This window comes from Apus apus, chromosome 3, assembly GCF_020740795.1.
Source record: "Apus apus isolate bApuApu2 chromosome 3, bApuApu2.pri.cur, whole genome shotgun sequence".
Taxonomy (NCBI): Eukaryota; Metazoa; Chordata; class Aves; order Apodiformes; family Apodidae; genus Apus; species Apus apus.
The window spans coordinates 35,361,131-35,386,586 of record NC_067284.1 but is presented as its reverse complement, the minus strand read 5'-3'; the positions used below and the strand labels follow the sequence as shown (position 1 = coordinate 35,386,586).

Sequence of the window (25,456 nt, the reverse complement as noted above, 5' to 3'; positions counted from 1 at the left end):
AGTCAGTTAGCAGATGAAGAAGAAATGCAGGAGGCTAAAGGCAATTAAGTGTATTAAATGATTTGCATGTGGGAGCTGATTGTCCAAGTGACTGTTACATGACTGTTATAAGAGCTGGGTCCCAGCCTCTTTATTTTTTGGATACAGGATGCAGCTGTTGATCACTGTTCATCAGTGTCATGTTTCTATTAGCGATCCGGCTGTTAGCCTAGGATGCTGGTTAGTGGAAAGACCTGCCTGTTTTATCATTTGCAGACTTCCAAAGTAGTTGAAAAAAAAATAATTCTACCTTTCTGTCTAGCTTTCAGTTCTCTAGGGGACACATAATGTATAAGATAAACACCAATGGCTGAGAAATAATCTCAGAAAGAAGACCAGAGGGAAACTGGTTTATATGCTTGAGCCAATACGGTAGCTAAAACTGATGTGATGAAGCCTGGGATTTTTATACTATAAAGGGGAAGAATGAGCAGATTTACCGCATTGTAGTTTTTATAAAAAGATTATTCCAAATACTTGTAAGCCTTGTAAGGATTCAGTATTTACGTTGTTCATAGGGTACAATCAATGCTTACTTACTTCTGCTCTTCACATAAAGCTTCTAAAAAGATAGATCTCTGGCATGTACTTTGTGATTTTAAGCACACACACAGAAAGGAGTATAGTAATACTTTCCTTGCATCCTCAAAACCCCTTCCATTAATATCTATCTTCCAATAATTGATTGAGAAGCTAAACAATATTTGTTAACATGTAAGCTTTTGTTTGTAAAGAAAGTACTGACTGAACAGAGTTCAAGGGCAATGGCACTGCTGTGACTGGCCATCAGTGACTGGGATTCATCCCATCTTATTACTTGGTGCCAACTGTCTAGTTCATTTTTGGGACTGGTGGTTGTGGTGTGCGACCAGGTCACAGTGGAAGTCCCAGGTGTTGATCCTGTGTAAGTAGGCCTTCTTGTGTGGTTGTCTTCCTGACTGATCTCACAGTTGTTGGATTCTGTTAGAGAGTTGTGAGTCATGGAAAAAGACAGGCTAAGGGCTCCTGTACTATAAATTATGCTAGTAGAGGACTGTGACAAAAATCAGAGGAAATGTGTCTTTGAGGCACCAGGCAATGGAACTATGGCTTATCTACATGGGGAAATAGTCTGTATTGTTTCTGTGGAAAAGCTAATCTGCATTTATAGAATCCTCTTAGACACTTCCATTGCTCTCTAAGAATGCCAAGAACATGGAACTATGCCCAAAGTTTTCCTTGTTTCATAATTGCTTGTACATGCTCTGAAAGCCCATGGGACATGTTGGATTGCTAAACCAGAATACAAGCAACAGCTTCTGACTACCAATTAAAGTACATTACTTCATCTTAAGGAGTTGCTTGCCCTACCCCTCTCCTCTAAGTAAAATTTGGACCTTTTTCTAAATAGGCTGCATGAATAAACACTGTTTGGGATTCAAAACATAAGAAAACCTTGTATATCTGTTTGATTAATGGTTTTAATCATGTGTCACAGGGTGTCACTAGGAGCCAACTTGCTGTCAATGAATGCTATCATGATTATCAGCACTAAAAAACCTGAAGAGGCAACTAATGAAGAAGCACCTCAGCACAAATTTGCCATCTTCAAAATGTCACAGTAGCTGTCACTACTGTTCAGAAGCTTTCTGTGTGAATTACGCTGCAATTCAGAAGAGTAAGTACCAGGGTGACTAAGAGCAACAACCCTGTGGTGAATTAACACCCTGAAAGTTTTATAGGAAGATACCTTCCAAAGACAAGCATTCATTCAGAAGCTTAAATGGGTACTCTGAGACAAACTGATTTACCAATAACTTTTAAACTATGTGGCCAAGATATGTGGTACACAGAGATTGTGGAACTTTCCATGAAAAAGCAACCCCAGACAAAAATAAACATTCACTAAAAATACATGATGTTTCTTTCTGGGGTGAGGGCAAGTTGACTTTTAGACACCACTAACATCCTGGTTGAGTCAATTCAACCTCCCATAAAATACATACTGGGGTTTGGTTGAACATAGTAGGTTTTAAATTATGACAGTCTAAAGAAACATCCCTACAAGAGCTGACGATACAAGTCTTCATATCTTCTTACAAAAAGGCAAATGAATAGAAAAATTAATAGAAAAAATGAGACATTCAAAACCTGCCTGGACACATTCCTGTGTGATGTACTCTAGGTGATCCTGCTCTGGTAGGGGGGTTGGACTAGATGATCTTTTGAGGTCCCTTCCTATCCCTTAGATTCTGTGAGAGCTGTTTCCATTGGGAAAGATTTATAGTCTTCCTGAGAAAGTATGACTCTAGTCAGTTTACTTAGAGATTATTAGAGAGCTCTAAAATTAATGATTGATTAAAACTTATATACAGATGCTGTTCTTAAACAGAGTTTAAGCTTTCAAAAGTGTTTTTGCACAGATCTCTCGGGATTGCAAAACCAGATGTCCAGTGAAGGCTGTGATGATCAAAACTCCAGAAACATGGAGTATTTGTTATTGTTGCTGCTCTGAAGCACAGAAGTGTCACAGCCATTCAAATTACTTGGAGGTCTTACGGATGTCCTTTTACAGAAGGAAAATCTGATCCAAACAAGAGAACGTTTTCATTAGGTATTTTGTTCTATTGAATCTGTCAATCTCCTAAGCTTACGCTTGCATATAGAGCACTGAAATTCAGATGAAAGAGAAACAGCACGTGCAGCATTAAAAGATGAAGATACAACTTGCACTGTGTTTCCTCCCAGGTGTTCTTCTCCCTCCCCTCTGGAGATCTTTTGAGTTTTATCTCTCAAGTATTCCAGTTGGTCTTAACATTACACTTGTCAGGTATAGTGTTCATAATGTTGATATTCATATTCATTATATTTAAACTCCTGTCTTACATCTTCATTAGTGTTTTGTTTGTTGTTGTTGTTTGTTTTGTGTTTTTTTCTGAAAGGAGTAACAAGTGGTACATCTCTCATTATCTCTGTACATAGTATTTTAATTGTTTGTTTGGATTTTATTAATATCATATTTTACAATACCAGATGTTTCCTAAAATATGCAACAAGTTCCTGGATCATTTGTGGTCAGTCAAACTCCGGAAGAAACAACTTGCATTGTGAAAATTACAAACTTTTAAAATGATATTTCAGTGCAGCCAGCCTTAAAGCATTACTCTGGGTACTTTTCAGAAGTAAAGATGTTTTCCAGAATCTTCTGATGATATTTTAGTATGTTCATATGAAATAGATGTTGTTCCAGCAGTGAAATACTAACTTGGCATTCCATGCATTTGCTTCCCGTAAAAAGGTAGTGAATGCCAATGCCTGTAGCTGTTGAAAAGGAAACATGCAGCATCTGAATGGTAATGCTACTATACGGGGCATAGGGCTTCCTCAAATTGCACTGACCTACATATTTTACATTATGACAATAGATACTAAAATTTAAAAAGGCATTACTTCAGGTACCAGTAATTAAATGGCAAAACTTCCTACTGCAGAATGGGGTAGATGCTAAAAGAGTGCATGTGTTCAGAAAGTGGTTAGATGTGATGAAAAGTTATCTCAAACAGTACTTACCGAGAGACCTTCCCTGTCTCTCTTCTCAACCAAAGACCTTTGACTACTGTTTAACCTGATTTAATACAGCAGTTGTTGAACCCTTAGACATGAAATGCCTATAGCATTTAGGAATATAAATCTGTCTGGAGGTGTAAGATGTGCACTCCATAGGCATTTTTTCTAATTTCTGTCCCCGGCTGACCATCTATTTTGAAAGGTTGCGTATTCTTTTTTCCCATCCTAGTTTGTATTGAGTTTTTTTCACTTGGAGTTGTAAAAATCAATGAGATCTTGGGGGATTTATCAATGTGATTTAGGGTGGTGAGGCTGGGCTTTAGAAACACATCTACAAGATTCAGAGGAGAGTTAAGCAATGTAATTTCACAGCTTCCTTTTTACATGCTACCTTCTGGATCACCAAGTTGTTATAGATGTCTCAAAAGAAATGGGTATTAAAACAGGAATTAAAAGAGGAGTTGTTTGTAGCATGTCAATATCACACAGAAACCAGTATGGATAAGAACACAAACCTTCAGTTTATTTATCTAGTTTAAATCCTAACACAACATTTAACTTGAGAAGGAATGTTTTATCTTCTTTAAATCACCAGATAGCTGCAGTGGATGTTACTGCTTTGTTCTGGACTCCTCTCAGGTTGGAAAGCATTGCTTTTAATCTCACTAGAAGCAGCACTGATTTAAAAATCTTCAGGTCTTCAAGAAACCACTGGCCTAGTTACTCTAATACAGTATTTTTCCTTTGTTTTTTTCTCTTTTCTTCTGGTTGGTGAACATCCTACAGTTTTTCCACCATAGGTAGAAAAGAATTCCTTTTGGTAATAGGCTTGGCTTGTGCAGACCACTCTATATATGGTTGGCAGATTAAGTATTAAAACTGTGTTTGCTAGACAACAAGCTGTTGTTCATTATGCTGATAAAAGAAAAATGGATGTCTGCTTGGGTAGCATTAAAGTATTCAAACATCAAAGTATTCACACATCTTATACTGTGCTTCCTGTCAAATACTCCCAATACATTGTTGTTAGGATTTTACAGTTTAAAGGTGTTTAGGCATTTTTTCTGATATCAAATAACATTTTTATATAGGTTAAAGAGACAGGCAATCATCGTCAAGCAAGTATTTCCCATTGCTAAAATAACGGCTTTTCATTGCTTGTATTGTTGCCAGCGATCTAACAACTGTTAGATTAACAGTTATTGAATTTGCAATAACCTATGCCACATGAAGCTGGAAAGCAGGCAGGATTATGCCATTTTTCAATGATACAAGAAATATTAGGGGATCAGTTTATTATCCTTAGATCATACTTTCCATGAAGACCAGTAAAATAGCCAAAAAATGGGTAATTCTTCACAAAACACAACTTCCTTTGTGTACTTGCCTAACAGGGGGCATTTTGGAGAGCAAAATTAACAGATTCTAGAAGCAGCTGTTATAAAAGACTAACTTGTACTAAGATTTTTCCTGACAAAGAGACAACAAGATGGAAAGTTCAGAACCTGAGTCTGGCAAAGTGTGTCTTGAAACTTTACCTTGCTCACGTGTTTTGGGTCTTTGCTCAGCTATGTACCATCCGTTAATGCCGCTTTTACAGATACAAATCTGAAAAACACAGTTCAGTCCACACGGTTTTATGGGCTCATAAACGCCATGGGACTTCTGACTTAATTTTAGTAATTACTGCCATACACAATGAAACAGTTTCAGCTACACGGCCAGTTTCATTTGTCCCTTTCATTAAGGTTTTCTTCCATTTTTGTAAAGCTTTAGACATATTTTGAGTGCTAAAAAAAGAAATCCCCATTATGATCTCTCAAAAAGTAAGATAATTGCTAATTTCTCATTGATTTTTAGAATACTTTACAATGCAGCTCTCATGCAACAATGCCAGAGATGTCTTCACAGCAGGAGCTGAGAAACTGGGCTTCTTCAGCTCTGTGAGGTGGACAGTCCAGTGTTACACTGAGCATCAATGCTTCTTAACAAGCAGCTTCAGGCTTTTACTCTGGAGCTCCTGGCCTTTTTCATGGCTACAGAAGTTTTGCTAAGGACTAGAGACAAAGCAACATGAAATAGTTTCCACAATCACCAACCACTGGGAGAAGGTTTATAGGGAAATTTAAAGGTCAAGACCCAGCCAGCTTGGAACTGATTATCACAGGCAACCTAGTATGATGACATTCTTTTGCATGGAAGCTCAGTCTGTCCCCCTGCTATGAAAGCAGCAAGGGGCTTCACACTCTGGCTGGAGTGAGCAGATAGTCCAGTCATGCAACAAGGTGTAATCTTCACCCTCTGTTGCTAGCCCATAGTTCCTGTTTGTGCCACAGCCACCTCACACATTGGGGTCAGATGAGGGTTATGTGGGTACTCGGGTGTTTATGGAATCACAGAATTGTTTTGGTTGGAAAAGACCATTTCGTCAAGTCCAACCATCAACCTAGCACTGCCAAGTCCACCACTAAACTATGACCCCAAGCACCACATTGACAAACCTGTTAAACACCTCCAAGGATGGTGACTCAGCCATTTCTCTGCACAAACTGTTCCAATGCCTCACAAACCCTTTAGTTATTAATTTTTCCCTAATACCCAATCTAAACCTTCCTTGGCACAACTCAAGGCCATTTCTTCTTGACCTATCGCTTGTTACTTGGCAGAAGAGGCCAACACCCACCTCACTACAACCTCCTTTCAGGTAGTTGTTGTAGAGGATGAGAAGGTCTCCTCTCAGCCTCCTTTTCCCCAGGTTAAACAATCCCAGTTCCCTCAGCCTCTCCTCAAAGGACTTGCTCTCCAGCCCCTTCACCAGCTTGGTTGCCCTTCTCTGGACAAGCTCCAGCACCTCAATGTCCTTTTTGTAGTGAGGGGCCCAGAACTGAACACAGGACTCGAGGTGCAGCCTCACCAGTGCTGAGCACAGGGAGAGAATCACTTCCTTGCTCCTGCTGGCCAGAAACAGACATTTGGTGGAGATTTTTTGAGATTACAAAAATGCAAGTTTCACAAGATCTGGCACAGCAGCAGTATGGATAACTCTCTATGTTTACCTTTCTTCCCTACTACTTCATTTTTGTTCACTTGTCTTGCCTACAGCTGCTAACAGCTAAAGGACAAATTAAAATTTATAATATCTGATTACTCCCTTTACAGATAATGCCTGGAAGCATGAAGCTAGTGTTGATGCTGCTCTCCCTTGACATTTGGTGAGGCAGCTTGACCCAGTTACAGCTGGAGCTGGCAGCTGTGCTGGCAGCAGCCCTAGCTTCCTCAAAAGCTTCCTCAGTCTCTATTGAAATGGCCACAGCCAATTATTTGAAATTTGGATTTGCACTATCCAGCGCAGTAATCCCTGCAATTAATTCATTGCACAATGACATCTTTTGTCACTGTTGACTGCTATTTAACAATTCCCTCCGAAAGAGATCAAGCATCTGTAGATTTCTGAAGGTTTAACACTGGAAATGTTTTGTCTCTTCTACCAGTATTCAACAGGAGACTTTTCACCTGATTTTTTCCATGTCAAAACTTAGTCCTTCTGGTTTCCCACTCCTCTTGTCTACAGTACCTCGACACCCTGTCAGTCAGCTGAAATGATCATACTTCTCACTGGTAGGTTAATTATTTTCCATGCTAGTTAATTATTTTCCACACTCAGTTTAAAGCACCTTAACTGTTTGTACTGACAGAGAAGAAATGATACAATTGAGGTTGTGCCATGAACACTTGTACATTGAAAAGTAACTGTTAAGGACTAGATCCCGAATGGACCCCTCAGAAGGCTGCAGCCACGGAGTCTCACCAGGTGCCGACAGGCACAAGCTGGCAGCTCTGCAGTAACCTTCAGTGAGCTGCAGCAGCACTACAGACCAGCACTACAGACTACATTTGTGAATGCTGCCTCTTCGTGATTATTTTTAGAGGAAAACTGTAGTGGCAGCTTGACTGTGCAGCTCAGCTGAAACAGAAAACAGAGCAACAACATCTTGACAGGGATCGAAATCTCTTCCAAAGGAAATTTTCTTTTAACCGCTGCTTATGTTTCAGAAAATAGAGATTTTGTCAGAAACTATGCGAGCGGCACCATCTCCCCAGTGAACTGACAGTTAAAATAGATCTACCGTAGATTTCTCAAGCCACAGGAGATCAAAACCATCATCACATAGAACTGGAAGGGTAAGTGTAGTGCCAAGACGGCATCACGGTGACAGCGTGGAGCAGCACGGCCCAGAGGGTACCCCAAGCTGGGCTTTGTCCTAACGCCCCTTCACCCTGCGAGCTCGGCCAGCAGACCCCGGGTTATGACACGCAGCGGGGCTGGCTGCGTGTCTGTGCCGGCCGCCCCCGCACACGCCTGTGCCGGCCCCGGGCGGCTCCGGGGAAGCCGCGCCGCCGCCTCCGCCCGCTTCCCGCGGCGGGGGTCGCGCAGCGGAAACTTTCTCCGCTCCCTGGTAAACACGGCCCGGCGTCTTCCCCCGCCGCTATTTTGGAGCGGCGCGATGCCGCGGCACCCCGGCCGGCCCCGGGCCCCGCGGCCCGCCCTCACCTGCGGCAGGCGGCCGGGAGGGGCGGGCAGGGGGCGGACCGAGCCCGCGCCCCGCGCCCCGCAGCCGGCGGGGGCCGGTGACCGCGCTCCCCGGGGGGCGGGGCGGGGCGGGTTCGGGCCGCCACGCCATTAAAAGCCGCGGTGGGGCGGGCGGAGCGGCGCGCAGCATGCAGGGCAACGGGCGGCAGGCGGCGGTGGGGAAGGGGCTCGAGGAGCCGCTCGGCGGGGCCGGGGCGGCCGACGGCGGGCTGCGGGCTGCAGCCGTGCCCATGCTGCCGGCCATGGAGGTGGCCGAGGAGCCGGAGAAAGCTCCGGGCGGCAAGAGCAAGGACCCCAACACCTACAAAGTGCTTTCCCTGGTAAGGGCCGGGGCTCGCCCGGGCGGTGGGTGCGGCTGAGGCAGGTGTTTCGCCCGGCGGGGCCAGGCTTGTCCCGTCGGGGCTGTCCGAGCCTCCCGGGGGGTCTGTCCTGCTGATCTGGAGCCGTGTCGGGAGAGGGAAACGCCGGAGGGCTCCCTCCTTCGGGGGGGGGGGGGGGGCTTCGGACAGAAGCGGGGCACGTACACGTGTATGTGTGTGTTCAGCTGATTTATTTTACTCTCTTGACAGTGCTCAGGTTTGAATCATCTCGATTCTTGAGAAGTGTCTGGTTGTTACATCTTCTATCGGGTGTTTTTTTTGCTGTTCGGTGTAGGGAATACACTAGGGAACCAGGGAAGGGCAAAACACGTTAAAACAGGAAAATGTGGCTGGGAAAAAATAAAAAGGCTTCAAGAGTTGAAGGGATGGATGAAGTATTAAAAACTTGCTCTTTGTTGAAACTGAAGTACTGTGGATTGAAAGCTTGTCTCCAAGTATTGCTTGGAGCACCCTCCAGCCCTGGTTCGGAGGCCCCAGTGGCTAAAGCCCGTGTTAGCAGGTAGGTCACTTTCCAGTTTTAGCCACACTGCTGTATTATAATTATCCCCCCTGTAGAGAGGTGAAAATAAGACTGCCTGGAGTGATCATTATGAGGTTAAAATCATTATCAAGGTTAAAAAAACTGCAACATTTTTGGAAGGAAGCAGCAGACTTTGTGACATACCATCTATATCCACGAGTACTCCTCTTCCAGTGCGTTAAAGTCTGAGGATCAAGATGCCTTTCCAAATCCACTGACAGCATTGTAATCAGGTCACTGTTTCAAATGGGCCATCTGCACCACATTGTGGACTACCTGTTGGTCATACTTTCTAATGTAATGGGTGGTAAGTTGCATTTCCAAGTTTGTCAGAACATTAAAAGAAAAATATCCAAATTAATATGAGTCTATGATTGTTTGCACATGGAAGGTGTTTTTTTGCCAGCTATTCTGGTGAAAGTCCCCTTGAATAAAGGTAGTGGTTTGTAGCTTGAGTCATTACTTTATCTTGTGGGAGGTTAGGTTGTGCTATAAGAGCTATTGCAGTTGAACGGTAAAAACAGTTGAGCTGTTTTCAGGCTTAGTAATAGTGGAAAATAATAATGTAGTATTCAAAGCCTGATGTTTTTCCTTTGAGCTTTTTAGGCTCTAATGCAACAAAATGATTAGAGATACATAGCCACTTAAGGACTGAAGTTGAGCACAAATTAAAATATTTGCAGGCACTTATTTACTCTTCTGAACTATGTTTTTATTTTCCAAACCGTAACTGTTCCCTGAGAACTGGCAAAACATTCATCCTGTGCTGACTAAAATGTCAAAGGGAAGTACATGTCATCTATACAGTAATAATTTAAAACTTCTAAATATAAATGACTATGTAGTGTTGTTTTCAGCTCCTTCAGATGATGAGATAATTTAGAATATTTAGAGAGTACTTGAAAAACTTTCTAAATACTGCAGGTGATACTGGATTGAGTAAAATGATAAATATATTTAACATAAACAGCATGTTAGAAAGTGGAAAACTGGAGTTGGAAATGTGGGTTTGTTCTTTCTCACTAGCATTTATAATGCATTGATGGTGTCATCTTGATGTAAGAAAGAAGTCAATAGACTTATCTGCTGGGTGTTTTGGGTTGGGCTGTGTGAAACTATAAAAGTGACCCTTTTATAGGTTGTCAGATAAACTCCCTTTGCCTGCATCTGCCCCAGCTGCATGCACTGCTGCTTCCTTTACTTGGGTGGGGTAAAAAACCCCCTGGCTTCTAGGTAGGTTTATGTTGAATTTTCTTGTAAAAAATGGTAAGTGCATTTCTGGTGATGAGACAATAGTTGAATTACTATTACTATTTTTCATTTCTTCCTGGAAAGCATAGATCTGCTTGCTTTCCCCTCTTCCTGTCCATGTGCCTGCCACCTTTAGGTATCTACTGTTTGTGAACACAACGTTGATGTGCCCATTAAACCAGCCTCAGCCTAGTACAGAGGAACTGCAAAGTTTGCATGGACGAGGTGTTGTGCCATGCAGACTCTACCTGTGGGTTTTGTTGGTTGCTCCAGAAGCCTGTGTGTTACATGACAGGACTCAGTTGTTAATTAAGGTTGAGGGAGGATGTTGGTAGGGGAAGAAGTGGTATAGAGTCACCTCTGCTTCTAGAAGAGCGTCTTGCGGTAGACTTGATTTTAATTGAGCTGTAGGTTTTCATACCATGCAGGCCACTCTTCTGTTGCAGATGCACAAGGAGGATTTCCCAAATGATGGGACAAACCCACAGGGATTTTTTTAACCCATGATGATTCTCTAAGGCAACAGAATGGAAGCATCCAGCTTGAAGTAATTGTGAGACATGATGATCCTCTTACCCATTTATGTAATTTCTGTGCACACCTTTTCATTTAGTGTCTTGCCAGTTTTCTCAGCTCTTACTTTTGTCTCTCAAAGCCCAATGAGCTGTCCGACTGTAGTCTCTCCAGGCTCCCCTGCTGCTGTTGTGTGACTGAGCACCATGCTCCTGACCAAGAGCAATGTCACTCTTGCTTAGGTTTAAGGTTTTCTATTGCAGCTTGCCAGTGACTCTCAGGCATTGCATTTTGGTCTGATTCACTAATTCCATTAAGATATTTTTTTCCATGCATTTATAACAGCTGAAACATTGAGGAAAAGGTAACAAAATAGACAGTGTTTCTTTTCAACAGTTGCAGGCTTTCTTTCAGAATTGGGAATCTCATTTAAACTGACACTTTTGTTAGAAAATTTCTTAAGGCATTTTTGCAACTTGAGAATTCCTGAATAGAAAAAAAGATTAAAAGAATCCAGGTAAGATCCAGATTGATTCACTCAAAGTGTGTTAGTCTCCGCTAAAGAGTACCTCAAGCATTTCAGAGTACATAAAAGTAGTACATTGTGAAGTTGTAAAAAAGGCTGTGGAAATATGCTTTAAAATATTTTGAGTCTGGGATTATTTTTTCCTTGTACTTTTTCATTAAGACAGTCCACTTTAAGGCTAGTATGTTATTCGTGTGCCAAACGTTAAACAGTCTTCTGAAATTTTATTCAATTGCATTCTGCAATACACTGAGAGGGTAGCTAGAACTTGTATAATACCAGTGAATTAAAACAGATTTATTTAACAAATTAAGACAGTGTAATTCTTGGCACATACTCCCAGAAAGCTGCCCCATGTTTTACAGCTGGTAGTGAGGTGAGAAGCAATCTAAGCTTAAGATTCTAGAACTCTGCTTTCAATTGTCCGTTGGTCTGTATATAAAGTTTAGTGTGCAAGATCTGAATTGTAAAGCCTCATAAATCTTAAGTGAGACAGTCTTGGCCCAAGGGAGAGTATCTCTTGTCAATTAATATCTGCTGTTGCTGCAGACAGGAGAGAGTGTAACTACAAGAGAGATCTATTTGCTTTCAAGCTATTTTTGTGTAGGTCTCCTGAAAGTTTTTTGCCACTTTCTTCCAAAATAAGTGATAGCTACTGGCTTTCTGCTCATACAGGGAAAGATGAGTGTGCTGTGTTAGGGTTTGGGAGCCAGCTGTAGGTGTGTTTGTTTGGGCTTTTTGTTTAATTTGTTTTTTTGTTCCCCCCCCAGAGAGGAAGTTGTGGAAACAACCTTTTCTTATGTAGGTGTCTGGAAGATTGCTTGCCTGTTTTGTCATTTTAATGCTGATTGTGTTCTTCCTAAATGTGTTTTAGGTTAGTATTTTTTAATAATGCATTTCTATGTTTTTTTCTCCAGAAAAGATGAAAAATATCTATTTTTTATTTACTGTACCTGCCACCTTGATCTTACTTTCTCTCTGCCTTTACTGTTGAAAAAGGGAAGAATGGGAGCAGTTAGTGAGAAAGCAGGTGGGAAGTAAGTAGGACTTGTCAAACTAATGTATTGGCCCAGATCCTTCAAAAGCTTGTTCTTCCCTCCAGTTTGGGCTCCTGAATGGGGTATGGTCACTGGATGAGATCCTTTGTCTTCTGCCACTGCTGCTGTGCAATGTAGTCTGGATTCCCAGGAAAAAAGGACTATGTAGAAAGCAGATTCCAAACTCGGGGATTTTCCCTTTGTGCTCATCATACAGGCTCAGGAATTAATGTAACTCCTGTGAGAAGAGGGAGGACAATGACAAGGAAGTGCTTGTCCCAAAATCTTGTTCTTTGTAACATGGTTGTTGACTTCAGCCAACTTCAGCATGGGTACTTCAATGAGTATCAGTCAATTCTCAAGCACTGGATTCAAGGACACTGTGCATCAGCTGGGGAGACCTGTGGGCCATGTTTAATCTTTCTTCTAGTCTTTTTTGGCCCTCAGCAAAGAATTTCATGTGAGTTTTTTTGTCCTTTTTTTGCATTGTATTCCTTGCTTTTTCCTTTTTCAGTAAGGAGAAGTAGTCCTTCCTGACATTACTTGCTCCTGTAAGAGTGCTGGATTGAGTTTAGATAGGACTTTTCTGTTCCAAGAAACTCCATGCAGTTTAACAGTAATAAAATGGCTATTAGGCAACTCTTTAGCATCAAACTTCCTTTGGTGAAGTAAAAAATGGAAGTGACAGAATGGTCATAGTTTAAATACTTTGAAATGCTTTTGGTTCAGAAATATTAAATCAGTTCTTGGCCAATCTTCAGTATTTTGTATTCCAGTGTTTGGAAACAAGAGTGTTTTACTGTAAGCATCTTGCCTGTCTTCCCATCAGCATTCCAGCTCTCCAGCTCCGGTAATGGCTTCTTGTGAATTCTGAGGACACTACCAACTGGTGTTAGACAAGATTTTTTTTTTCCATTTCATTTGCTGTTGATATTGTAATCTGATGCCTCTAATTACAATACAATTGTAACTAAATACATTGTTACTCAAGTTAATAAAATTGGGCTTGATGAATTTTGAGATCATCATAACTTAGTGTTTCTCTTCACTCAACTCATTTTTCAAGGAAGACTTGGCAAATAAGTCTCTCTTTTTAAACTCCCAATTTCTTCACTGTTCTTCAAATGGATACTTTCATGTTGTGTATTGAAGGCACTTACTTGCTCTCACAGTAAAAAGCTAAGAAAGATTTAGCCATTTTATCTCTGGAAAGTTTATAGGGCTAGTCTGTATTCTTGCTTTACTTGTAGTTTACTTTGCAGAGCTAGTCAGCATATTCTAACTTACATGACAGAAGGTGATACGAAGTACAAAGTGTTACCCAGAGCAACACTTGCAAGAATAGAGGCTTAAAAAACAAACGCCAGTAGAAAAGTTCCACTTTATTTAATAATCTTTACCAAGAGAGAGCAGGGACTGCCTCTGTTTAGAGTTGTACTCAGAAGTCATTTTAAATGTTATTGCCAGACTAGGTTGACTTTAGGTGCGGCCGTGCCAGTCAGAGGTGTGATGGTGGCTCTGCTAAGCATACTTCAGGTCACTTTAAGCAGGGTAGTTTAGGTAATGCTTTCAGCACACACAAAACAGCATGGTGGTTAGGACAGGCTGCAAGATACTTTCTTATGTAGCTGAGCTGGAGGATTTAAGCCATCTGGGCAGTTTCAGTCACCCCTTGGAGTGTGGGAATGCTTCTGACTTGGACTCCAGCTGGAGTGTAGAGGTTGGCAGAGTCTAAAGTACACCCAGTTGTGTGGCTTGTGTGTTTCTGTCAACAGTGCTGGCTGGTTGCCTGCCTAAAAGCATCCATGTGCCGAAGAATTTGAGTGTAGTCTATCTGCTGATGTATTGGGCTGTAGGGTGCTAGGATCAGCCATTTGATCTATTCAAGCAAAACAAATGAGTGATTTGGGCTGTGGTTAGTGTCACGTGTACTCGGATTTCCTGCTTGGGCATTCAGAGCTCTGACTCAAACCACACCTTTGGGTTTTCATTACTTTTCTTTAGTTTTGCAGGAATAGTCTTTGTCTGCCTGTCAGGCACCAGATGAGAGCATGTCCTGCTGAAAGAAGGTAAAACTATATCCAAGTGTGACAACAAGGCAGGCACAGGCTGTAGCCTCATTAAACATGGACAGTACCTGAGAAAGGGAAGACAAGCAAGTTTGGGAATGCTAACCTCGTTCAGCCAATAGTCTAGATTGCCGGATGTGTGTACAGAATCGTCATCAAAGTTGGAAAGGACCTTCAGGATCATCAAGTCCAACTGTCTGCCCTACAACCCCATACCACTAAAGCATCTCCTGAAACACCACGTCTACCTGTTTTCTGAACACCTCCAGGGACGGTGTATCTACCCACCTCCCTGGGCAGCCTGTTTCAAAGCCTAACCATTCTTTCTGTGAAGAAATTTTTCCTAATATCCAATCTGAACCTCCCCTGGTGCAACTTGACTCCATTTCCTCTTGTCCTATTGCTGGTCACTAGGGAGAAGAGGCCAAACACCCGCCTCACCACAGCCTCCTCTCAGGTAGCTGTAGAGAGCAATGAGGTCTCTCCTCAGGCTCCTCTTCTCCAGGCTGAACAGCCCCGGCTCCCTCAGCCTCCGCTCATAAGGCTGGTTCTCCAGATGCCTAATCAGCTTAGTTGCCCTTCTCTGCACCCTCTGCAGCACCTCAATGTCCTCCTTAAACTGTGGTGCACAAAACTGCACACAGTGCTCAAGGTGTGGTGTCACCAAGGCCGAGCAGAGGGGCAGGATCACCTCCTTGGTCCTGCTGGTCAGACTATTCCTGATGCAGGCCAGGATGCTGTTGGCCGTCCTGGGCACACTGCTGGTTCACGTTCAGCCAGCTGTCAACCAGCACCCCCAGGTCCCTCTCAGCTGGGCAGCTCTCCAGCCACTCCTCCCCAAGCCTGTAGCGCTGCTGGGGGTTGTTGTGGCCAAAGTGCAGAACCTGGCATTTGGCCTTATTGAAACTCATGCCATTGGCCTTGGCCTGTTGATCAAGTCTGTCTAGATCTCTCTGCAGAGCCTCCCTGTCCTCAAGTGAATCAACACTGCCACCCAACTTAGTATCATCTGCAAACTTACTGAGGGTGCACCCTATCCCCTCATCCAAGTCATCAATAAAGATGTTAAAGAGGAGTGGCCCCAGCACTGAGCCCTGGGGAACACCACTCGTGACCGGCCGCCAACTGGATTGAACTCCATTGATCACAACTCTTTGGACCTGGCTGCCCAACCAATTTTTTATCCAGCAAAGTGGATGCATATCCAAGCCACGGGCAGCCAGCTTCTCTAGGAGAATGCTGTGGGAAACCATGTCAAAGGCCTTGCTAAAGTAAAGGCAGACAACATCCACAGGCTTTCCTTCATCCAATAGGCAGGTCACCCTGTCATAGAAGGAGATGAGCTTAGTCAAACAGGACCTGCCCTTCAGGAACCCATGCTGACTGGGCCTGATCACCTCGTTGTTCTGCATGTAACATATAACAGTACTCAGCATGGTCTGTTCCATCAGTTTCCCTGGTACTGAAGCCAGACTAACAGGTCTGTAATATCCTGGATCATCCTTTCATCCCTTCTTACATATAAGGATTATGTTACCTGATTTCCAATCTGCTGGTACCTCCCTAGTCAGCCAGGACTGCTCATAAATGATAGAAAGTGGCTTGGTGAGCACCCAGCTCTTTCAGCATTCTTGGGTGCATCCCATCTGGCCCCATAGATTTGTGGATGTCTACATGGTGTAGCATGTCACTGACCATCTCCTCCTGGATTGTGGGGGGATTGCTCTGCTTCTGGTCCCTGTCCCCTATCTTAGGGAGTTGGATTCCCTCAACATAACTGGTCCTGCTACTAAAAACTGAGATGATAAAGTAATTTAGCACCTCAGCCTTTTCCTCGTTGTTCATTACTACGTTTCCTCCTGCATCTAATAGGGGAGGGAGGGTCTCCCTCCCTGGTCTTTCTTTTGCTGTCAATATATTTATAAAAGCTTTTCTTGTTATCCTTAACCATAGAGGCCAGATTAATTTCTAGCTGGGCTTTGGGCCTTCTAATTCCTTCCCTGCATAACCTCACAGCATTTTTGTAGTGCTCAAGAGTGGCCTGCCCCTTCCTCCAAAGCCCATAGATTCTCTTTTTCTCCATGAGCACCAGCCGAAGCTCCCTGTTCTGTTCGGCCAGCTGGTCTTCTATGCCACCAGCTCGCTTTACAGCACATGGGGATGGCCTGCTCCTGCTCCTTCAAGACTTCTGCCTTGAAGAACATCCAACCTTTGTGGACTCCTGTACCCTTCAGAACAGATTCCCAAGGGATTCTGGCAATAAGGGTGTTGAACAAGGTAAAGTTTGCCCTTTGGAAGTCTAGGATGGCAGTTTTGCTGCCCCCCCTCCTGGCATCTCTAAGAATAGAGAACTTTGAGGCAGGTTCAAGGTCAAGCAAGGAAGAAAGTAAAGTCTGAGTTAGGGTCAATACAGTTCTTGGCCAGGATGGACATGGCTGCAGTATGGCTGTAACAGCTCAGCAGAGGACAGAAGCAAGAACTGGCTAAAAAAAGGTGAAGGATGACTCTGTTGAGGCTTCTTCTAGGTTTTTGTTGAAGACTTGTCTTCAAGGCTGGTTGAGGTTCCCCAAACAGTGTTCTCAACAGCTGAAACAGTGTTGGAGAAGTGGCCACAAGCACAGGCAGCCAAATTCCTGGCAGGGCGTAGCATGCTTTTGGTCCAAATACCACCATCACTAATTCTGCAAGGCTCTCTGATACTAAAATAATAAGGAACACGTTATTAATTGAAATGGATAGACTTTATGTGGAGATAATTAACTTGAATTCAGAACAAACTAATTACTGTGCTAAAACTGTTAGATTTCAGACAAGGCCAAAGATATGAAAAATTAGGCAAGGCTTCCTTCCAACTCCTGGTCTTCAAAATTTTTCTTTGGCATTCTTTCACTAATATCAGTAGAATTACACAAGGAGTGAATTGTTCTGTTTGGTTTGCTGTGGAAACTTCTGTTGCTTTCAGCTGAAAGGAGAAGCCAAGCAAATTAAAGGCTTTGAAAACCAGAAAGGTATGAAAAGTTTCTCACTTTGGAGCAAGAAATTAATATGTTGGCAAACATCACTGTGACTATACATTATGGACAGTGGATAAATACTTGTTTTAAAGAATGCTCTGTCAATTCAGCAATGTGCTGCATCGCAGTAGTGTCCACTTTGAATTAATTAGTAGTATATAATTTTCAGATAAGGTATTTTTGTAATGATCAGTAGTGGAATGGTATTTTGAAAATAGGACAGGTGATATATCAAAACAATGTAAAAATATACTTCCTGCACTGAAAACCAAAAAATACTTTTGTGCACAGGTCAGCTTTATAGAAAGCTGCCTTTAAGAGTACTTACAAGACAGCAGTGGATTTTATTTTAAATGGGATGTGGTGGGGGGCAAAGGAAAGTAGTATAAGTAACTAGTTTTGGCAAAACTGCTCAACACTAAAGGAGGCTAAGGAGAAAAGGGGAGTAGTTGAGAAAAGATGAAGTATTTGCATTTTCTGAAGAAACTCAGGTGAGTGTGAACCTTGTCCTAGTTCTGCTGTGTAATGGCATATAGGCAAATCAACCTACATCAGTGCCTTCTAGTATCTGGTAGTATTTGGATACAAGTTTGTGTAAAAGGTTTTTTGTTTGTTGTTCATAGAATAAGAAAAAGAATAATGTTGTTATATAGCTGCTTGCACAAAAGTCAGTAATCAAACCCAGCCATTTACTGTGCTAGGGATGGATCATGCTGGCCTGATCAGGTGGGCCAGTTCTTGAGTCCTCTTCTGGCTGAAATAGACTTCCATGCCGTGGAGCATGAAAATTCTGTAGTTTGGCTCTTTTTTTTTTTGAAGAGCTATATTCAAAGGGTGCAGAGGTAAATAATGGCCTGTCAACCCTGGCCTTCATTTTTGGAAAATGGCCAAAGGATTCAGGGCTAAAGACGTGACTGTGATCAATACCAGTGTGCTTAGCAAGGCCCATTGGTGAACAGCTTTGAAACCTTTTTTTTTTTTTGTCTTCTCTTCTTTCCATACTGCTTTGTGGTTCTGCAATTTTTAGCGCTCCTTGCATTCTTAGTATTTTACAGGATTTCTCCACTTGCTCTTTAAGGTTGCTGTGTCTTCCTGCTCAGCCTAATGTTGCTGCTGTGGTGGCAGTAGCAACAGCGTCTGCCATGGAAAAATGGAGGTGAATGTAGGTTTACTTAGTATATTTAGTGGTATTATCAGTACTCAGAAGCAGCCCCCTTTTTACACTGTTCTTTTTACAGCTCTCATAACAGTACTATAGACTGGAATAGCTCTTTCTTTATTCTTAAAGGGATTTTTGGAATAGAAAGATGATGAACATAGCTTAAGGCCATATTCTCCAGTTTTGCATTTATTCACAGGTCAAGTGCAGCTTGTTCAGACAACAGTTTTGGGTTGGCATAACACTGACAGTTTCTTCTCTTTCTATGTAACCATGCAGTCCTTTGTGGTTTCCACTAAAGCAGATGGCATGCGATTATCTTTGTTCTGTGTTCATAGTCTGTTGCACTGAATAAAACTACAACATACAAAGTACAACAAATACTTTTTTCTCATAAATAATGATCAGTTTCCCTCCTGTAAATCCTTAGGTTTTTACAAAAACCTACTTGCTGATTAAATAGAGTCCACTGTTAACTATTTTCTGGGAATTTAACCAGAAGATTTATTTTCTCTTCTTTTTGGCTAGCATATAATTGCACTTCAGTTTCTCTCTAAATTCTCCTGTGACATAAAATGCACTGTAAAATGTCCATGCTTTGGTAACAGCTCATGTGTTAATGCCTTCCAGGAGAATATACAATGCTTATACAGCTGGACAAACAACAAATAAGAAAGACATTTTAGATCCTAACTGACAGATGCTAACTCTGTTCTACCTTTTTGTCTTTTTCTTGTTAAGAACCAGATGCTAGAATAGTTTTGGAAGGTATTTAGAGTGATGTAGTATGATAATGTCTTCTGCTGATAATTCCCTGCTGAATGAACCGTTACCGCTTTTGGTAAGCCCCATGAAGGCTTTTTATAATATCTTATAGTGGCTTGAGCTACCTTTAATACATTCTTGTCCTTTGAATGACCCTAGGTTGCAACAGTATGTAGGAACAGTCTTGAGAACATTCAACAGAAACAGTGAGAGCAGACCTTTGCGTGCTGATTTCAGAAGAAATCAATAATGCCTATACACTTTTAGAGTAAATTTTCTTTTTAGCTCTGAAAAAGTTTTGGGTGTAACCTCCAGCTTTTCCATCCATTAACTTCAGGATAATTCAGCTACCTTCGGTGTTTCAGGACAACCAGTTCCTGAGAGCCTCAGCAGCTCTCCTCCTCAGCTCTAGGATCAACAAATGTGGATCAACAAAGGCAAATCTTTGAAGATCATAGAAATATTTACAAATGTGGAAAGCGGAGATGAGTGGCGCAGGAAGGAGGCAGTGCTCTTGTTTCAGTGCTGATAACTTTTTAGGTGATTTATTTAGCTATGTAGCTGTGCTGGTGGAAGTGAAGTATCTACCTCCTTTCAGTTTTGTAAAATTTATTAATATCTCCTGCTTTTGAATAAAACTGAGAAGTTGGGAGGTTATGCCTATTTAAAAATAACTTTTACAAGCATGAGTAAGTGTTCCACTGCCCCTGGCAAGGCTGGATATGTTTTGTTTTTTTCTCTGTACAGTATGCTTTCTGCATTTTTAATAATGTCCTTTTAAAGACAGATGGTGACTCTGTTCTTACTTGAAATTAGTTATTAGTGTGTTCTTTACACGTTTGCATATTAATTTCTTAAAGATATTTCAGTGTTAAGATCCAGCTTGTTAGTCATCTATTCTAGGTGCACAAAATGGTGAAAATATAGTATGTAATTTGTGGATCCCAGTGGTTTTGGAAAATTCCTTGATCCAGTCTAGACATTCTCTCTTTATGGATAGACATGACGCAACTGGGAGAGCCAATCATGGAGACTGGAATGGAAAACCACTACTTTGCATTTCTTGTTAATTGTATTGTTATTATTGGATGCACGTTAAACCTAGGAGTGACAAGTCTCCTTGGCTGTGGAGCACCAGGGATGAAGAAAGGAAGATGGAAAGCAACTGAGTGCATGCTAGGCAAAGAGTGAGGAAGATTAACACAAGAAGAAACTTAATTCAGAATTATTATTCCTTAAAAGAAATACTAATGTATTCTTTGCCAAAGCAAATGCAGAATGGAGGGGAGAATGAAGAGGGAGAGCTGGGGAGATGAACAGAACTAGGAAAGAGTGAAGAGAGAGAGACAGTAGCATTTGCTATATAAAGGAAGACTAAAATGTGACAGCAAAGGAAAAGTGACAGTGACTAAGGCTGGTGAGAGCTTTCTTTATATGTCAATAAGACTTGTATAGTTGACCAGGCTCTTTGGGATCGAGTGCATGTAGCCTGCATGCTTGCTGGCTCTGTGGCTGTTCCTGCTGCTCCCTGAAATCACTGCAGAGAAGCTCTCTTCAGCTGCAGTTCTAGAGACAAGTGACGGAAATGATTCTGCTCTCTAAACATGTTATTGTATTTCCATCTGCCCAGCTTAAAATAAAAGGCCTTTGAAATGTTTTTGGGATTGCAGTTTTCCAGACACTCAATTGCTATTCCAAACCACTATAATGTTTACAAAGCAAAGCTTTTACTGCTTCCTCCCACGTAAAGGAAGCAGTGATGGGACAGAGATCTATCCCTAGATGACAATGTTCTTTGATTCCAAAACAAACTTTCTAAAAAATATTTTTGAAGCAAAAAAGGACACTTTATTCTCTACAGTTGTTACTGTGTTGGTTTAAAAACTTTTCTTAGTTATGTTAAAACCATATCTGACATTTTGTCCTAGCAATCTCTCAAGTTACAGATCATGAAAAGTTCACATGCTACTTTTGTGTATAACAAGGCCAGGTTCTTTAATTTTATTTGCCTTCCTACTAAATGTTGGATTCCCATATTTTTTCTTAATTGCACCTTTTTCTCAATTTTTGCTTCCTGTTTTGAGGATAAGAATGTGGGAGAGAGACAAAGAACAGGTACGTTTTTTCTCCTTTTGTTTTAAAAAACACACTAAGCCTTCAAGGCAGGCGTTAGGTTGACAGTGTGGCAGTCGCTAGAGATTTGACTCTAGTGCTTGCAAGTGGGATGCTGCAGGGTTTTAACAAGGTTCTTGATCGTAAACCTTAAACTACATGTGAAGCTACTTGTCTTTATACACACTAAAAGTATATCATCTTTATACAGCAGATCTGACCTACCTCTATGTGAAACAGTTCAGGTCATATTAGTAACCTACCTGCTGCAGTGAGGTCCCATATACTGAGAAGGAAGGTAAATTAGTCCCCATTTGGGCTGCAGCAGTGAGATGACTTTCTGGACCTGGGTGACCTTGAGCATTCCTGGTCCTCTGCAGAACTGATAATCTTAGAGCCTTTCCACTGACAGTAGGTCAACTACTAGTGTAACACCTCTTGCTGTGCCTCTTCAGGACTGCTGCTGCTGTTAGCCAGTATTAGTTCCTCCACAGTGTTTCAGTCAAACACTTTTGTGGATGATAGCCCCATGACTGAAGTCATTCAGGCTCAAGATAAAGCTTTGATTCAGTGCCTTAAACACTAAGCTGCAATTACATGATAAAGTTTACTAGATTAGAATTGGCTATCCCAGAACATTGTGAAATACTTTACCTCTAAGCTTACTATTTCAGTGAAGCTTCTATATTAAACATTGAAGAAATGGGGGGGGGAGCGGAGGGGGAATGGGAGGAGCTTTAGTATTTTGCAGTAAAATGTTTAAATTTTCTTCTTAAAAATTAGTGGGACTAATGTTAAGAAAACAAAGGCTTGAATGTATGATTCATAGAAGTTCTCAGATCTTACATTATAGAGGGCATAGTGTACCTGGTAAGGACCTGGACTGTGTTTTCTGTTCTATATATACAAGAAATTTGAGAACAGAACTTGTTTGTAGTAGAGACAGAGAGCATTTGTAGTGTGCTGTGATTTGTGACGCTGAGGTTCCAGAGTATTGATTGCAGGAAACACAAGCTGCTCTATTGCATCAAGTAGCACTGCTATTTTGTAGTACTTTGTGCCCAAAAGAACATCTGTATGCCTCAGTGAGCGTAATCCCTTTATGTTTTTTCTTGTTGGAATTAATTATGTTCAGGGAAGCATAAAACTGAAAATCTGAAATACGATACAAAACTGCTTTTGTAAGATTTGGTGTCAATCTCAGGATTTTTTGGTAAGAACTGTAGTGAGGATTTACCAGTTTTAGTTAGGAGGTATTATAATGCTGCCACTTCTGAGCAAGTTTTATTTAGGTTTTATATTTGCGTCGATTTGGTGTCAATTAAATCTCTAGTTTTTAAACACGTATTACCTATACTGAAGCTCCATAAGGGCGTATCAATAGTCCATTTAGTGGCACTGCAATGTGTTTTTGTTAGAAGGATGTCTTAGGTGGCATAAGTCCCATAGGTCATGTAGGTATTTGAAGATAGGGAATAAAGCTTTTACAGATAGAGTAGGTGTGTTTTTTGTTTGTTGTAAAGCATGTTTGTGGTTAAATTTCAGAGGACATTCTACTTCTTGCTGCTAGTACCAGGGCCTGGTGGGAGTAGAGAAGCAGTATATAGATACCCTGAAATAAAATGTTCTCAAGTTAACTTCTTAAAAAACAAAATAAATCAAATTGCTCTTTCCAAATAACAATATAAGTTTAAAAGATAATAACAGGTTTTGCTCTCTCCACAGATTTTGCTGGGCTTTGACATTTTGTGAAAAGTCCCTCCCCAGCTTTCCTAAAGGGGGTCTACAGGAAAGCTGGAGAAGGACTTTTCACAAGGGCTTGCAGTGAGGGGACAAGTGGTAATGGAATAAAACTGGAAGAGGGGAGATTTAGGTTAGACAACAGGAAGAATTTATTTAGTGTGAGGGTGGTAAGACACTGGAACAGGTTGATCAGGGAAGCTGTGGATGACCCCTCTCTGGAAGTGTTCAAGGCCAGGTTGGATGGGGCTCTGAGCAACCTGATCTGGTGGGATATGTCCTTGCCCATGCAGAGGGTTTGGAACTAGATGACCTTTATGGTTCCTTCCAGGTCAAACCTTCTGTGATCTTGCATGTGATGTGCTACCTACCTAGTTGTGCATGTGCTCTTACTTATGTCATATTTCATATGAAAAATTTCAAGGGTCCAGAACAATGCACATGAAAGATGCTACTGTTGATACTGATGCAAAAGAAAGCATAATTGATACTGAACATCTTAGTACACCAATAAAGGGAAAAAAAAGGAAAGTATATATCTCTGCAGTTGTGTTTGTTCTTGACAAATGGATTAATGGAAACTTGGACCTTTCTATCAGTTGTAGTATATCTGGGTGCATTGATAATGCCAGATAATGCACGGACGTAGAGTTTTTGAACTATTGTGTGAAAGCATTTTTTCATTAGAAAACAACTACTGGAAAGGTAGCATGTACATTCTCTCCTACCCACACCTCCCTAGATACTTTGGAATAAGAAAGCTTGTGTCATTACAGTGCCTTCTCTTTCAGGACTCTTGGCAAACTACCTTATATTCTAGACTTCAATAGAAGAGACATAAGTACATTGTCGGCTTTCCTAGTCTCCTTAATTACTGGATATGCATTGACAATGTAGACACTTTTCCTAAAGAATTAATGGCCCAAATCCGATACTTAATGTAGTAAAAAGGAATATTTCACTGTATTTGAGTGGACATTAGATCTTGCCCTAAAATACTGAGCAAGGACAATATGGTCCTTGTTTGATCACTTTAATGTATTTGGAATCCAAAATAAACATGACTGTAGTTTCTGGTCAGTGTAAGACACTGTGGTCAGTCTAATGTGACATCCCACAGTTGCTTACTATGGTATGGACCAACATCTTGTATGAACTGGATACTAGGAAGTGGGAAAAGGTTTTCCTGTCTAAGAAAATTATAGGTATCATTTAAGGGCCATGCCTACTGTTTGTAGTTTGGTCAGTCAAAACTGTTTCACCTTCTTTCAACAACCTAGGAGGGAGAGAGAAGTAGAACAGAGATAGTTTTCTGTAAAATTGTTGTATGTGTAACCATAAACATCCCAGTTTTTTGTTTGTGAGAAAGAAATATATTGTTGTGTCTACATTAAACAACTTGATAAGAACTAAAATACACAGCCCCAGTCTTAAGATCATTCATGTTAATGTACCAGTAATTAATTGCAAACAACGTGACTCCTTGTGTGAGTGAAAACTGCTTGTGAAAGCAGTTAAATCAGCCTCCTAATCTGCACGTTTATTAGTTTCACTATGATTGTATAGCATTATAGAGAAAATGGTGGCTTTCAAAACCGTTCAGTGGTAATTTAAGATTACTTTATTTTCCTTCCTGTCCCACAGGTACTGTGTGTCTGCATATTAACAACAATCCTAGGATGTATATTTGGCCTGAAGCCTAGCTGTTCAAAAGATGGTAACTAATATGCCTTTTATTTAGTAATATTTCTAAGCAATTAATTTGTGTTTGGGTTTTTTCTAAAAAAATTATTATCAGAGTGCAACCCTTTCGAGCTGCTAGAAGAGGATTGTGAACACCGCTTGAAGCAGTTTCAGTTAGAGGGGAATGAAAACACTAGGAAAGAAACCTCAGGTGTACTCAGTACTTCTGTGTACTTACTTGAGAAAGAAACTGATTCTGGCACTCATAGTCTGGTTTGGCAGCTTCCATGTCTCCGAACTGTCACTGTGGTGATGTCACATGGTTGGCTTTTCTCAGGTCACTATAAAAAAACCCAACAATTTCTATTTCATGTTGTCCTGGAACATTTGTTTTTCATCTTTTCCAGTCAATTATGGGGGGAAAAAAAAAGTTATTTTTTTACTGGTTAGAATTGTAGTCTGAAAATGTTCCTTGTGGAATTCCTCTGGCTGTTTTCTGTCCTGAAAAATA

The 25,456-nt window shown here is 41.3% G+C and overlaps 1 protein-coding gene across 3 annotated transcripts in view; it reads left to right on the top strand.

The window, feature by feature from the left end:
• Nucleotides 1-8,304: 8,304 nt before the first annotated feature.
• LOC127382192 (ectonucleotide pyrophosphatase/phosphodiesterase family member 1-like) overlaps nt 8,305-25,456 on the top strand; it is a 58,003-nt gene continuing 40,851 nt past the window's right edge. For 2 of the 3 annotated variants that reach the window (XM_051613456.1, XM_051613455.1), the window contains exons 1-2: nt 8,323-8,496; nt 24,907-24,979. In XM_051613456.1, the coding sequence (XP_051469416.1) occupies nt 8,407-8,496; nt 24,907-24,979 (163 nt within the window). In that variant the 5' untranslated portion in view covers nt 8,323-8,406. Of the gene's footprint in view, nt 8,497-24,906; nt 24,980-25,456 lie in introns of all 3 variants that reach the window. The other variant, XM_051613454.1, reaches the window with a different exon arrangement.